Source organism: Ochotona curzoniae, unplaced genomic scaffold (genome assembly GCF_017591425.1).
Source record: "Ochotona curzoniae isolate NIBS_2020 unplaced genomic scaffold, NIBS_Ocur_1.0 contig_66, whole genome shotgun sequence".
Classification (NCBI taxonomy): domain Eukaryota; kingdom Metazoa; phylum Chordata; class Mammalia; order Lagomorpha; family Ochotonidae; genus Ochotona; species Ochotona curzoniae.
In genome coordinates, this window is record NW_024466512.1 from 4,050,765 (window position 1) to 4,063,408 (window position 12,644).

Sequence of the window (12,644 nt, forward strand, 5' to 3'; positions counted from 1 at the left end):
CTCACAAGGAGCGCGGGGCCAGCGGGCCCAGGCCGTTCCCGAGACACCGCCGTGAGATCGAAGACCGGCAGAGCTAGTGCTGAAAACTAGGAATTATTTATAAAGACACACTTCCCTGATGTTTCTCTCCTTCATGGCTTAACTACAGTGTGAAGTTTCCAGAATAAAGCCCTGAACACACAGTGACCCTCTTTTCATATCAAGTAATTTCAGGCACCAAAGTGGAAATGACTTCCTTGGTGTGGTTCTATCAGAATCAGAGCCCCCCCAAAAAACACTGACATGTGGTAAATATTCTCTCCCTGCTTCTGTGGGGGACCCCCACCGGGTGACAAAGTTTTCCCTGGGGGCTCTCTCTCTTCACCTGAAGCAATGTCTGCCACAGTCACTTTGTAAAAAGTAACAGTGTGACTTGATAAAGAAGAGCAGACAGTGTCTGGAATCTTGTGTTCACAGACTGCTGGTGCCAGAGACGGGTCAAACTCTGCAGGCTGGGCAGCAGGCCAAGGCCGAGGCCTGTGGGTGAGGGTCCGCAGCTGGGCAGCAGGCCAAGGCCGAGGCCTGTGGGTGAGGGTCCGCAGCTGGGCAGCAGGCCAAGGCCGAGGCCTGTGGGTGAGGGTCCGCAGCTGGGCAGCAGGCCAAGGCCGAGGCCTGCGGGTGAGGGTCCGCAGCTGGGCAGCAGTCCCAGACCAAGGCCGAGGCCTGTGGGTGAGGGTCCGCAGCTGGGCAGCAGTCCCAGACCAAGGCCGAGGCCTGCGGGTGAGGGTCCGCAGCTGGGCAGCAGTCCCAGGCCAAGGCCGAGGCCTGCGGGTGAGGGTCCGCAGCTGGGCAGCAGTCCCAGGCCAAGGCCGAGGCCTGCGGGTGAGGGTCCGCAGCTGGGCAGCAGTCCCAGGCCAAGGCCGAGGCCTGTGGGTGAGGGTCCGCAGCTGGGCAGCAGTCCCAGACCAAGGCCGAGGCCTGCGGGTGAGGGTCCGCAGCTGGGCAGCAGTCCCAGACCAAGGTTGAGGCCTGTGGGTGAGGGTCCGCAGCTGGGCAGCAGGCCAAGGCCGAGGCCTGTGGGTGAGGGTCCGCAGCTGGGCAGCAGGCCAAGGCCGAGGCCTGCGGGTGAGGGTCCGCAGCTGGGCAGCAGTCCCAGGCCACAGGGCTGTGTGCTTTAGGACATCCTTGAGACAGTCGCGTACTGGCTTGTGTACACGGGTCATACCGCTACCTCCTGATTGGCTGGTTAACATCACTATGGGATGGAGCTATCAACGTTTGCGTCATATCAACTCCTATAATTTAACTCCCAAGCAGTCAGATTTTGAGCAATAAAAGATGGAGGAAGGGAGCATTCTAGGTCTACCTCCTTCCACAGAGGAAAGGGCTTCCCTCTGGCCGCCCACTCTCACAGGTGTTAGCTTGTGTCTGCCTCTCATTTTCTCAACTGCAAGCTGTCCCCTCATCCCCTCTCCAACCCTGCGCATGCTGCTGCGGGCAGTGCTGTATCAGCTAGGTGGGTCCTGCCAGTCCCTGTGCCTGCAGGCACACTCTCCCTCCCCCGTGGGCAGGTGTCACATGGCACAGATGACATCCCAGGCCTTAAGATGCCTGGGACCTTCTGCATTCAAGGGAAGAAAGAGTTACCATAAAACAAAAGACATGAGGTAAAAAAAGAAGCCCAGTGGGACTTCTGCCATCCCAGCCTCCCCAGCGGAGGCCACACACACAGACACACGAGTGAACCGGCCCGAGATTCCACAGCCCTGGGAGAGCTGCCCTGGCTGCCAGTGCATGGACACACCCACACCAGCCATGGCAGCCAAGACAGCAAGGGATGGGGACACACAAGCCACCCCATGCTGTCCACCTGCGGACGGAACTGTGGCGATCTGAGCCGGAAGCTGCCACATCCGTGGGCGGCTTGTTAGGCTGCAGTAGGCAACCAGTGCATCATGAATTAACACAAAAGAAACCACAAAAAAAAGATAATGAGGAAATAATACCAAGAGATTGAATATCTGCATTAATAAAATACATGCGAAAGATACAGATACAATGACTTAGGGAGCAGAAGCTCTGAAACCGAGGTCAACACTCGGTACAGAACAGTGTGGTCTAGAACAAAGGATCGTTCTGAAACAGAGTAGATCTGCAGTCCTGAGACCAAGCCCTCTGCAATCTGACACCTGCCAAGACCTTCACAGGCTCCGCGAGAACAAAACATCCCAGCCTGTTGGGGAGTGAGGTGTTCAAGACTCAACAGAGCTTTGAAGCAAAACAAAAGCCATGTCTCCAGTAAGACGCAATGCTGCTGAGCGTTGAAGCTCCTGGCAAGGCCAGCAGCTCCTCTACCACCCCGGGAAGTGAAGCAAGACGATCTCAGACGGAAGACCTCTCTTAGAGCTCTTCAGGCCAGGCGATCCCCAGGAAGAGCACCAGAGGCCCCGCAGGGCCAGCAGCCCTCAGGACAGACCTGGAGGACGCACCTTCAGAACCCTGACGCAGCCCCAATTCACCTACCCCCCGCACGCAGCCGGTCCAGAGGACAAAATCGGCTAAGAATTATTTCCAGGAGGAGGAAATTACACAAAAGGGTAAAGCCTAGCTCTATTTGTCATCGGGCGGTGAGCAGACATGTGCATGAATGCAACAAACACAGAGCCTAAACAATGCAGGGCCAGACATCACTGTTTCTGCTCTCCCTTGCAAGGACTCTGAAGTTCACGCCTCAACCTGACCCTTCCCCACCCACTTCTCTCCATCAATCTCCCTGCCACGTCTGCGTGGCCCACGGACAGTTCCCAACAGAGACCTGGAGGCAGCTTTGTGGCCCCTGGATGAGTTGCATCACAGCACCCCAAGTCCTGGCTGCTCTGCTTCCCACACAGCTCCCTGCTAACACACCTGCCAAGGCAGCAGAAGAGGACTTGGGGACGGAGGGCTCTGCCCCCCATGTGGGAGATCTGACAGAATTCCTGGCTGATGTAGCCATTTAGAAAAATGAACCAGCAGACAGAAAATCTGTTTCTCTTCCCCTGCAACTACACTTTTCAAAAACTAAATGAGTGTATGTTCTTTAAAACTCAGAGGTATAAATAAATACACAACCATGTCTCCTGGGATAATCCTCCATATCTCACAGCCCAGGTCTGGCCCACCAACAGATTATTTTTTTTAAATATCTCTTTTAAAATCACATCCTGGATCCAAGCATTTCTCACACTGCTGTGTTCTCTCCCGCTCAATTACTGCCAAAGCTTCCTAATTAGCCCCCAGCTGCTTGCTGCCTGGCCTCCCCACAGCAGTCACAGCGATCAAGCCGAGCGATCCAGCCAGGCCTCCGGGCCCTGACACTCCATGCTGTGGCTTTCACCAACGTCTGTGAGGGCAAGGGTGGGGCAGAGAGGCTTGGGTTCTAACTCACAGGGTGCCGGGGAGGAGGGAGCCCGAGGTTCTCTCGGTAACTCAGAGGACTAAAGGATATCCAGCTCCACATACCTCCCACTGGCCTTGCTACCCCAGTGTGCTCTCTCCCACGCTCACACTGCTCTCCCCACCGTGCCCTCTCCCACGCTCACACTGCACCCCGTGCCCTCCCCCATGCTCACACTGCCCCCCCGTGCCCTCTCCCATGCTCACACTGCCCCCCCCGTGCCCTCTCCCACGCTCACACTGCACACCCCGTGCCCTCTCCCATGCTCACACTGCCCCCCCGTGCCCTCTCCCACGCTCACACTGCTCTCCCCGTGCCCTCTCCCACGCTCACACTGCCCTCCCCCCGTGCCCTCTCCCATGCTCACACTGCACCCCCCGTGCCCTCTCCCACGCTCACACTGCACACCCCGTGCCCTCTCCCACGCTCACACTGCACACCCCGTGCCCTCTCCCACGCTCACACTGCACCCCTCGTGCCCTCTCCCACACTCACACTGCCCTCCCCCCGTGCCCTCTCCCATGCTCACACTGCACCCCGTGCCCTCCCCCATGCTCACACTGCCCCCCCGTGCCCTCTCCCATGCTCACACTGCCCCCCCCGTGCCCTCTCCCACGCTCACACTGCACACCCCGTGCCCTCTCCCATGCTCACACTGCCCCCCGTGCCCTCTCCCACGCTCACACTGCCTTCCCCACCGTGCCCTCTCCCACGCTCACACTGCACCCCCCGTGCCCTCTCCCATGCTCACACTGCCCCCCCGTGCCCTCTCCCATGCTCACACTGCCCCCCCGTGCCCTCTCCCACGCTCAAACTGCACCCCCCGTGCCCTCTCCCACACTCACACTGCCCCCCCGTGCCCTCTCCCAAGCTCACACTGCCCCCCGTGCCCTCTCCCACACTCACACTGCCCCCCCGTGCCCTCTCCCAAGCTCACACTGCCTTCCCCACCGTGCCCTCTCCCACGCTCACACTGCACCCCCCGTGCCCTCTCCCATGCTCACACTGCCCCCCCGTGCCCTCTCCCATGCTCACACTGCCCCCCCCGTGCCCTCTCCCACGCTCAAACTGCACCCCCCGTGCCCTCTCCCACACTCACACTGCCCCCCCCGTGCCCTCTCCCAAGCTCACACTGCACCCCCCGTGCCCTCTCCCATGCTCACACTGCCCCCCCGTGCCCTCTCCCATGCTCACACTGCCCCCCGTGCCCTCTCCCACACTCACACTGCCCCCCCGTGCCCTCTCCCAAGCTCACACTGCACCCCCCGTGCCCTCTCCCATGCTCACACTGCCCCCCCGTGCCCTCTCCCACACTCACACTGCCCCCCCCGTGCCCTCTCCCATGCTCACACTGCACCCCGTGCCCTCTCCCATGCTCACACTGCCCCCCCGTGCCCTCTCCCATGCTCACACTGCCCCCCGTGCCCTCTCCCACACTCACACTGCACCCCCCGTGCCCTCTCCCACACTCACACTGCCCCCCCCGTGCCCTCTCCCAAGCTCACACTGCACCCCCCGTGCCCTCTCCCACGCTCACACTGCACACCCCGTGCCCTCTCCCACGCTCACACTGCACCCCTCGTGCCCTCTCCCACACTCACACTGCCCTCCCCCCGTGCCCTCTCCCATGCTCACACTGCCCCCCCGTGCCCTCTCCCATGCTCACACTGCCCCCCCGTGCCCTCTCCCAAGCTTACACTGCCCCCTGTGCCCTCTCCCACGCTCACACTGCCCCCTGTGCCCTCTCCCATGCTCACACTGCACCCCCGTGCCCTCTCCCACGCTCACACTGCACCCCCCGTGCCCTCTCCCATGCTCACACTGCCCCCCCGTGCCCTCTCCCACACTCACACTGCCCCCCCCGTGCCCTCTCCCATGCTCACACTGCACCCCCGTGCCCTCTCCCATGCTCACACTGCCCCCCATGCCCTCTCCCACACTCACACTGCCCCCCGTGCCCTCTCCCACGCTCACACTGCACCCTCCTTGGTGCCCTCTCCCACACTCACACTGCCCCCCGTGCCCTCTCCCAAGCTCACACTGCCCCCCCCGTGCCCTCTCCCACACTCACACTGCCCCCCGTGCCCTCTCCCATGCTCACACTGCAACCCCCCCCATGCCCTCTCCCATGCTCACACTGCAACCCCCCCCGTGCCCTCTCCCACACTCACACTGCACCCCCGTGCCCTCTCCCATGCTCACACTGCCCCCGTGCCCTCTCCCATGCTCACACTGCAACCCCCCCATGCCCTCTCCCATGCTCACACTGCAACCCCCCCCCGTGCCCTCTCCCACGCTCACACTGCACCCCCCCCATGCCCTCTCCCATGCTCACACTGCCCCTGGCCTTCCTAGAACCCCCAGGCCTTGTCAGCTGCGGCCACAGACTGGCAGGCTCTCTCCTTGGCAGTCGTTGTTTGCTTCCTGCTCTTGGCTACCTTCTCAGGAGGACTTCCCAAACTGCCCCGTGCCCCGTGGATCCTGGACCTTTCCCTGAGTGCTGAGGGCCATCCACCCACCACAGTGCGATCCCTGGGAGATCTTCAGCTGCACAAGCTGACAGGAACCACAGGACTCCGACTCCTGGGCAGCTGGGGAGTGGCCAACGGACAGTCAACAGAGATGGGATCCCACTAGGCAGCTACTCCAACAAAGAAGCCTGCTTGCTGCCCACTCAGGAGCTGTCAGGGCCTGTGTTGGGGCAGTAGTTTCAGAAAGCAAGAGGCAGCAAGAAAGGCCGCACACAGGCAGCCGGAAGGCAAAGGTTGATGTGAACACTCTGACTTTCGACCATCAAGCAATGGAAGACCTACAGGAGACAAGGAAGAAGAAAGCTAAGCTAACAAGACAGACTAAAGGGACAGGTGGCAAGAAGAGCGGAGAAGTTCAGCTCATTAGATCAGCAAATGTCAATGGGCAAGGCAGAACCTGCAGACACAGCAGTGAACACAGGAAATGGGCTGGTTCCCAGAGCTGGGGGTCAAGGGCTTCCGTCACCAGGAGCCCAAGGCAGCTGGCAGAGGGAGAACTCACCATCAGACAGCTGGCTGGCTCTGCGGGGCCACACAGGAGGATCCAGGCCGCATGGCACCTCGGACTCAAGCTGGCTGAGGGCAGGGACCGGAAACCGACAGGTCAGGAAGAAATTGCCAATATCTGATACCTCAGAAAAGAAAGAAAAGGGAGAAAAGAAATAAAAGAAGGAAAAGAAATAAAAGAAAGGGAAGAAAAGAAAAGAAAAGAGAAGAGAAGAGAAAAAGAAAAGCAAGCATGTGCTAGTTTTCGCGATGTCTGTAGAAAGTGGTTTAACAAGGCAAAGAGGTCAGGATTAACGCAGTCTCCTGCTGCCACCAAGCGGCGGGGTCCTGCTGTGCCACAGCAGCAGCAGTGGTGGGCCTGCAGCCACAGGCCTCTGGGGACAGCCAGACACACTGGGCCAAGGCACTGCCCGTGAACTGCCGCACAAGTCCAGGGGCGCAGGGCGAAGGTCGCAGAGAAGCCAATGTGCTTTGCCCTGCTCCACGGAAGCTGCCTTCGCAGAGAGACATCACAGAGCAGTCGGGCCAGGTGTTCGTCTTGGCAAGGCAGGGAGATGGCAGATTGTGTTGGTGACAGGTAAGGTGAGATGTGTGCCAGATACCGGGATGGCATCCATCGGGGATGCTTGTATGGACGTAGGAAGGGACTTCCCAAGATGCAGAGAAAAATGGAGTCAAAACAAACACTCCTCTGGAGGGTGGGACAAAACCACTTTTGCTCAGAACATGCACTGTGCACAAACTTTTCCAAGACTCCTCATTCATCTCCACTCACACCAGATGCCATCACAAGCTCGCCTTGGGAGAAGCACAAGGTGCTGTGGCCGCTTGGGATGCCAAGCCCGGTTTTCCAAGATGCTACCAGAAGGGAGGCCTGTGGAAAAGGTGCATCGGGCCCCTCTCACAGCTGGACACGAATCTACACTAGCCTCAAAATGAAAAACCTGATGGAAACCCATTTTTGTGTCACCTGTGGTCATTTGGACATCACAGAGTCCCTTGGCCATGGCAAAGCTGCAGAGGTCAGCCAGGGTTGAGATGAAGACCAAGAAAAGACGACTTCCTAGTTGCCCTACAGCGTCCACTGAGTCCCCTGATGCAATGGAAGCACCCAGAGAGCAGCCGGGTGCCAGCCAGCACAGCCCAGGTGCTGGGGACAGATTGTGAGGCACGTGGGCATCTTTCCCGCCTCCTGCTGGCTTCCAACGCTGCTGGGAGACAGAGGATACACACATCAACAAGCCAGGCAAGCCCAGCAGAAGCAACGGACACAAGACAGGGCCGTGAGCGAGAGGCTTCCAGAGGCACAGGGGCCATGAGCGAGAGGCTTCCGGGGGCACAGGGGCCATGAGCGAGAGGCTTCCGGGGGCACAGGGGCTACTCCAGGCAGCCCTGGAAGCCTGGCATGTTTTAGCCAAAGTTTGTGAGGTGTGAAGGAACCAGAGGCCTATGCCAGGGAGAGGAGGCAGGCCGGGTCTGGTGTGGAATCAGGCTTGGGATTGACTTGGTCGAGGCTGAGAAAGAGGCAGGCAGCTTAGCTGGAGAGAATCAGCGAGGGTGTCACAGCCAACTGCTGAGTCAGGGGACAGAGAAGCTGGCCAGGCTGGACCCTAGGGGTCCCATCCACATCTATGGGCAAACTGCGCGTTGGCATGAGAGGAACCAAATCTAGTCTCATCAGCCTATGTGGATTTTGGTCTCTGTCACACATATGATTATTTGAGAAGTCAAAGAATTTCTAAAAGGAACAGAAGACTATTTTCAAAATCTTTGTTAAACACTTGTTTTGAAAAAAAATAATTCATAGAAAAGCATAAGTGCAACTGGCACTGACTCATGTTTAGTTTCAGAGGAACAACAGAAATCGCTGCCACAGGAGATCCCAGCAATGGGGCCAGCAGCGCCAGGCCACAGGAGATCCCAGTGACGAGGCCAGCAGCGCCAGGCCACAGGAGATCCCAGCGATGAGGTCATCAGCGCCAGGCCACAGGAGATCCCAGCAATGAGGTCATCAGTGCCAGGCCACAGGAGATCCCAGCAATGAGGCCATCAGCGCCAGGCCACAGGAGATCCCAGCAATGAGGTCATCAGTGCCAGGCCACAGGAGATCCCAGTGACGAGGCCATCAGTGCCAGGCCACAGGAGATCCCAGCAATGGGGCCATCAGCGCCAGGCCACAGGAGATCCCAGCAATGGGGCCATCAGCGCCAGGCCACAGGAGATCCCAGCAATGGGGCCAGCAGCGCCAGGCCACAGGAGATCCCAGCAATGAGGCCATCAGCGCCAGGCCACAGGAGATCCCAGCAATGAGGCCATCAGCACCAGGCCACAGGAGATCCCAGCAATGGGGCCAGCAGCGCCAGGCCACAGGAGATCCCAGCGACGAGGCCAGCAGCGCCAGGCCACAGGAGATCCCAGCGATGAGGCCATCAGTGCCAGGCCACAGGAGATCCCAGCAATGGGGCCATCAGCGCCAGGCCACAGGAGATCCCAGCGACGGGGGCCATCAGCGCCAGGCCACAGGAGATCCCAGCGACGGGGGCCATCAGCGCCAGGCCACAGGAGATCCCAGCGACGGGGCCATCAGCGCCAGGCCACCAGGAGATCCCAATGACGGGGCCAGCAGCGCCACAGGGCACCTACGTGTAAATGGTGCCATAGCTGTGCAGCTTGGGGTCTTCTGCCTCGACCGAGAACCGAAGCCACTGCTCCTGAGGCCCCTGCCGCTTCGCTGCCTTCTCCAGGTCCCAGGACAGTTCAATGCTGTGATGAGTCACTTTGCCCACGACAGGTGGATGAGGCTTGGAACAGGGCGTGATTTCTAAGAAAAGAACCATAGAGGGTTTCAGGTCCTGTTTCCGTGAGGAAGAGACCACTTGCTCAGAAATCATACTGTCGGTCCTTAAGGCACACGCACGTGACACCTGCCCATTGCTTGTAGAAACCTACCTAGAAAGCTGAAACCTGCAAGATCCAGCCCAGGGAGTGATCCCCACAATCCCCAAGCAGCCTGGGCCATTCGTGTCGACGTCATCCTAGCCTAAGTCCTCTTCCCAAAGCCTAACTAAATCTCATGGCGCATCAAAACGCTGAGTCAAGAAGCCACGGAAAGAGACAAAGAAGGGCATTATGTCTTGATAATAGGTTAGAATCAGTAACCAGGTATAACAATCACAAACCCAGCTAGTTAGACGCAGCAGATATTATTAGACCTAAGGGCAGAGATGGCCACCAATCACAGCGGGTCACTACGATGGCCCACGCTCAGTGGATAGATCATCCAGAGAGAAAGATCAATAGACACATGAAAGGAGCCAGCAGGCCTGCATATTCACAGGTCACTCGCACGGCGTCATCAGCACCGAGCTGCAGACCAGCCTCAGTACATTTTAAAGATTTGTTTCTATTGGAAAGGCAGATATACAGAGGCAGGTGTTGAGTCCAACGTTGTCACATTGGAGTGACTTGCTTGATCCCTAGCCCCTGATTCTGGCTTCCTTCAATTTGTTTTAACTAGCCGCCCTTTTTCTCTTAAGATTATTTATTTTTATTGGAAAGTCAGATTTACAGAGAGACGGATAGGAATATCTTCCACCTGCTGGTTCACTCCCCAAGTGGCCACAATGGCCAGAGTTGAGCTGATCTGAAACCAGGAGCCAGCAGCTTCTTATGGGTCTTCCACGTGGGTGCAGGGTCCCAAGGCTTGGGGCCGTCCTCCACTGCTTTCCCAGGCCACAAGCAGAGAGCTGGACGGGAAGTAGAGCCTCCAGGATTAGAATCAGTGCCCATATGGGATCCCGGCGTGTGCAAGGTGAGGACTTTAGCCTCTAGACTACCGCACCAGGCCCTCTTCCTTCTAATGTGGATCCTGGGATGCAGCTGTGACGGCTCAAGTTTCCGACTCCTGGCTTCGGCCTGACCAGAGCATGCCTCCTGTGTGGGGCACAGGGGGAGGGAGCCACTGGATGGGGGAGCTCACTTACCTGCTCTCACCCCTCTCCAATTTAAAAATGCAAAATACATGTGCCTATCCCATGAGACAAAAGACAAAATTGTAAAACAAAAAAACAGACTGAGCAGCTGGTCACATTTCAGAGGCGGCAAAGGAGCTAGAGATTAGGGTGCATGGTGAAGTCAGCGATGACAGTATGCAGACAGCAGGCAACAGAGCCGGTGTAAACACACTCGGCGTGTAGATGCAGAGCCCCGAGGAACAGAACCTCCTTCCCCTGTCCTTGCAGAGGACACCTAACAATTCACTGATACTGTCTAGTTTCACTGACCAGGCGTAGCTGCAGTCTGGCCTCTCGTGCCAGATGGCCTACAGTGAAGGTGACAGTACGCCCACGGCAGTGCTGCATGAACACAGCGGTGGCTGTCACCTTGGAGCAGTGTCACAACTTGACACACATGCACGCAGGCGCCATAAATTAAACTCAGACTCTAAATCCACATGGAGACCATAGCATCAAAAGGTACCTACCAGGAACACGTAAGAAAATTTTAAATCAAATATCAAAACGGCTAGACTGAACACTTCATTTACTTAAAGCTTTAATTCCAAAAAGAGCTTGAGGTTCAAGCCGTTGCACTGCTTTCATCCAGTGGAATCCTAGGATGCCGTGACAGGTAAAAGGTCCACACAAACGAATTAGTATGCTTTCCAACGATAACCAAACACAATCAACAAAACAAGTTCCTCACAACCAACAAGAGCAGGAGTAGCAGCAGGTGCACCCTGCTCGAGGTCCTTCACCACAGCTCCGCGGCCATGGGCAACAGTGACCTCCAGGCATCACCCTCCTGGAAATGCATCCAAAGAAGCCAACGCAGAAACAAAATGAAAGTAAGATTAACGTGTGTTTGAGCTGTGTGTGCACTTGGCGTTTACGATCGCAACATCTCAGGGCCCGAGCCATCCAAGGCCTGGCCGCCCCACTTCCCACGCAGCCCCTGCTAATGCACCCAGGAAAGCAATGCCACATGGCCCAAGTGCTTCAGCCCCTGCCACATACAAGGGAGGCCCAGGTGGAGTTCCAGGCTCCTGGCTTTGGCCTGACCCAGCCCCAGCAGCTGCAACCATTTGGGGAATGAACCAACAGATGAAACATTTTCCCTGGCTCTCCTACTCTGTAACTCTGCCTTTTAAATAAAGCTTTTTTTAAAAAGAGCATTTCAAGCACACATTTTAAAAACAGGAAAGTGTGTGTCTTCCACCAGCCACAAACCGCATCGGCCATTCACGTGCCATCCACCTCCACAGCCCTCCTCCAAACCAGGATTATTTAATAGCTAATGCCAATGAGAGTGCACTTTGTATCAAAGTCTAAGCTCTTTTATATGCGATTTAATCTTCACACAAACCTTGAGAAGAGCAAAGATTCCTGTCCAGCTTATAACATGACATAATAGATACAGAGATCTCAAACCTGTCAGTAAGCACAGACAGTGGGCGGCAAGCGCAGGAGTTTAACACAGGAAACGCCGCTGGAGAAGCACATCCTTACACCTTCTTGGTGGCACGTGCTAATTCCCCAGGATTAAGTGAGCATACTCTTGCACACACAAACATAAATAACATAAAAACCAAAAAAAAAAAATCGCTTCAGTGCTGGTGCCATAGAGAGCAACAATTCCTGCAAGCTATCTAAATGTCCAAGAATATGGAATTTGACATATGTGCTCTGGCATGTCCTGTAAATGCAAGAGTTTTGTCACTAAAAGCTGGGAGGTCCGTACTATTATGTGCTATGAAGGGAAGGACATGAAATTCCATGCACACAGAACTGTAGCAATATAAAATATACCAATGCATTGAAACAGAAGAGGAACTTAGAAAAACTGGAAAGTAGTGGAATTATAATTGGTTTTTGGGAAATCTTTTCCGAGTTTTTTTATATATTTTAAAGAGAGACAAAGAGACAGTGACTTGTACTCATGGATGTCCCTCGCTGGACCCGCCCCAGGCTCAAGTCAGCAGCCGGAGCTCCACGTGGACCTCCACGCGAGCGTCCAGGGCTCGCGTAACTGAGCCATTGTCCTCTGCTTCCCCAGGTGCCCTGGCTGGATCAGACGCAACATAACGGTGACTCAAACTGGCACCCGACACTCAACATGAGCATCACAAGGGGCGGCTTACCTCACCACGAGACCGGGCCTCCTTTTGGCAAATTTTAATGCTGTTACAGTAA

General features: G+C 56.7%; 1 protein-coding gene across 1 annotated transcript in view; it reads right to left on the bottom strand.

The window, feature by feature from the left end:
- The window catches only part of FANK1 (fibronectin type III and ankyrin repeat domains 1), a 28,547-nt gene extending 19,203 nt beyond the window's left edge, over positions 1 to 9,344 (bottom strand). Inside the window, exon 1 of the mRNA XM_040992482.1 lies at positions 9,097 to 9,344. Coding sequence (XP_040848416.1) covers positions 9,097 to 9,344 — 248 coding nt within the window. The remainder of the gene's footprint in view (positions 1 to 9,096) is intronic.
- Between the last annotated feature and the right edge of the window lie 3,300 nt (positions 9,345 to 12,644).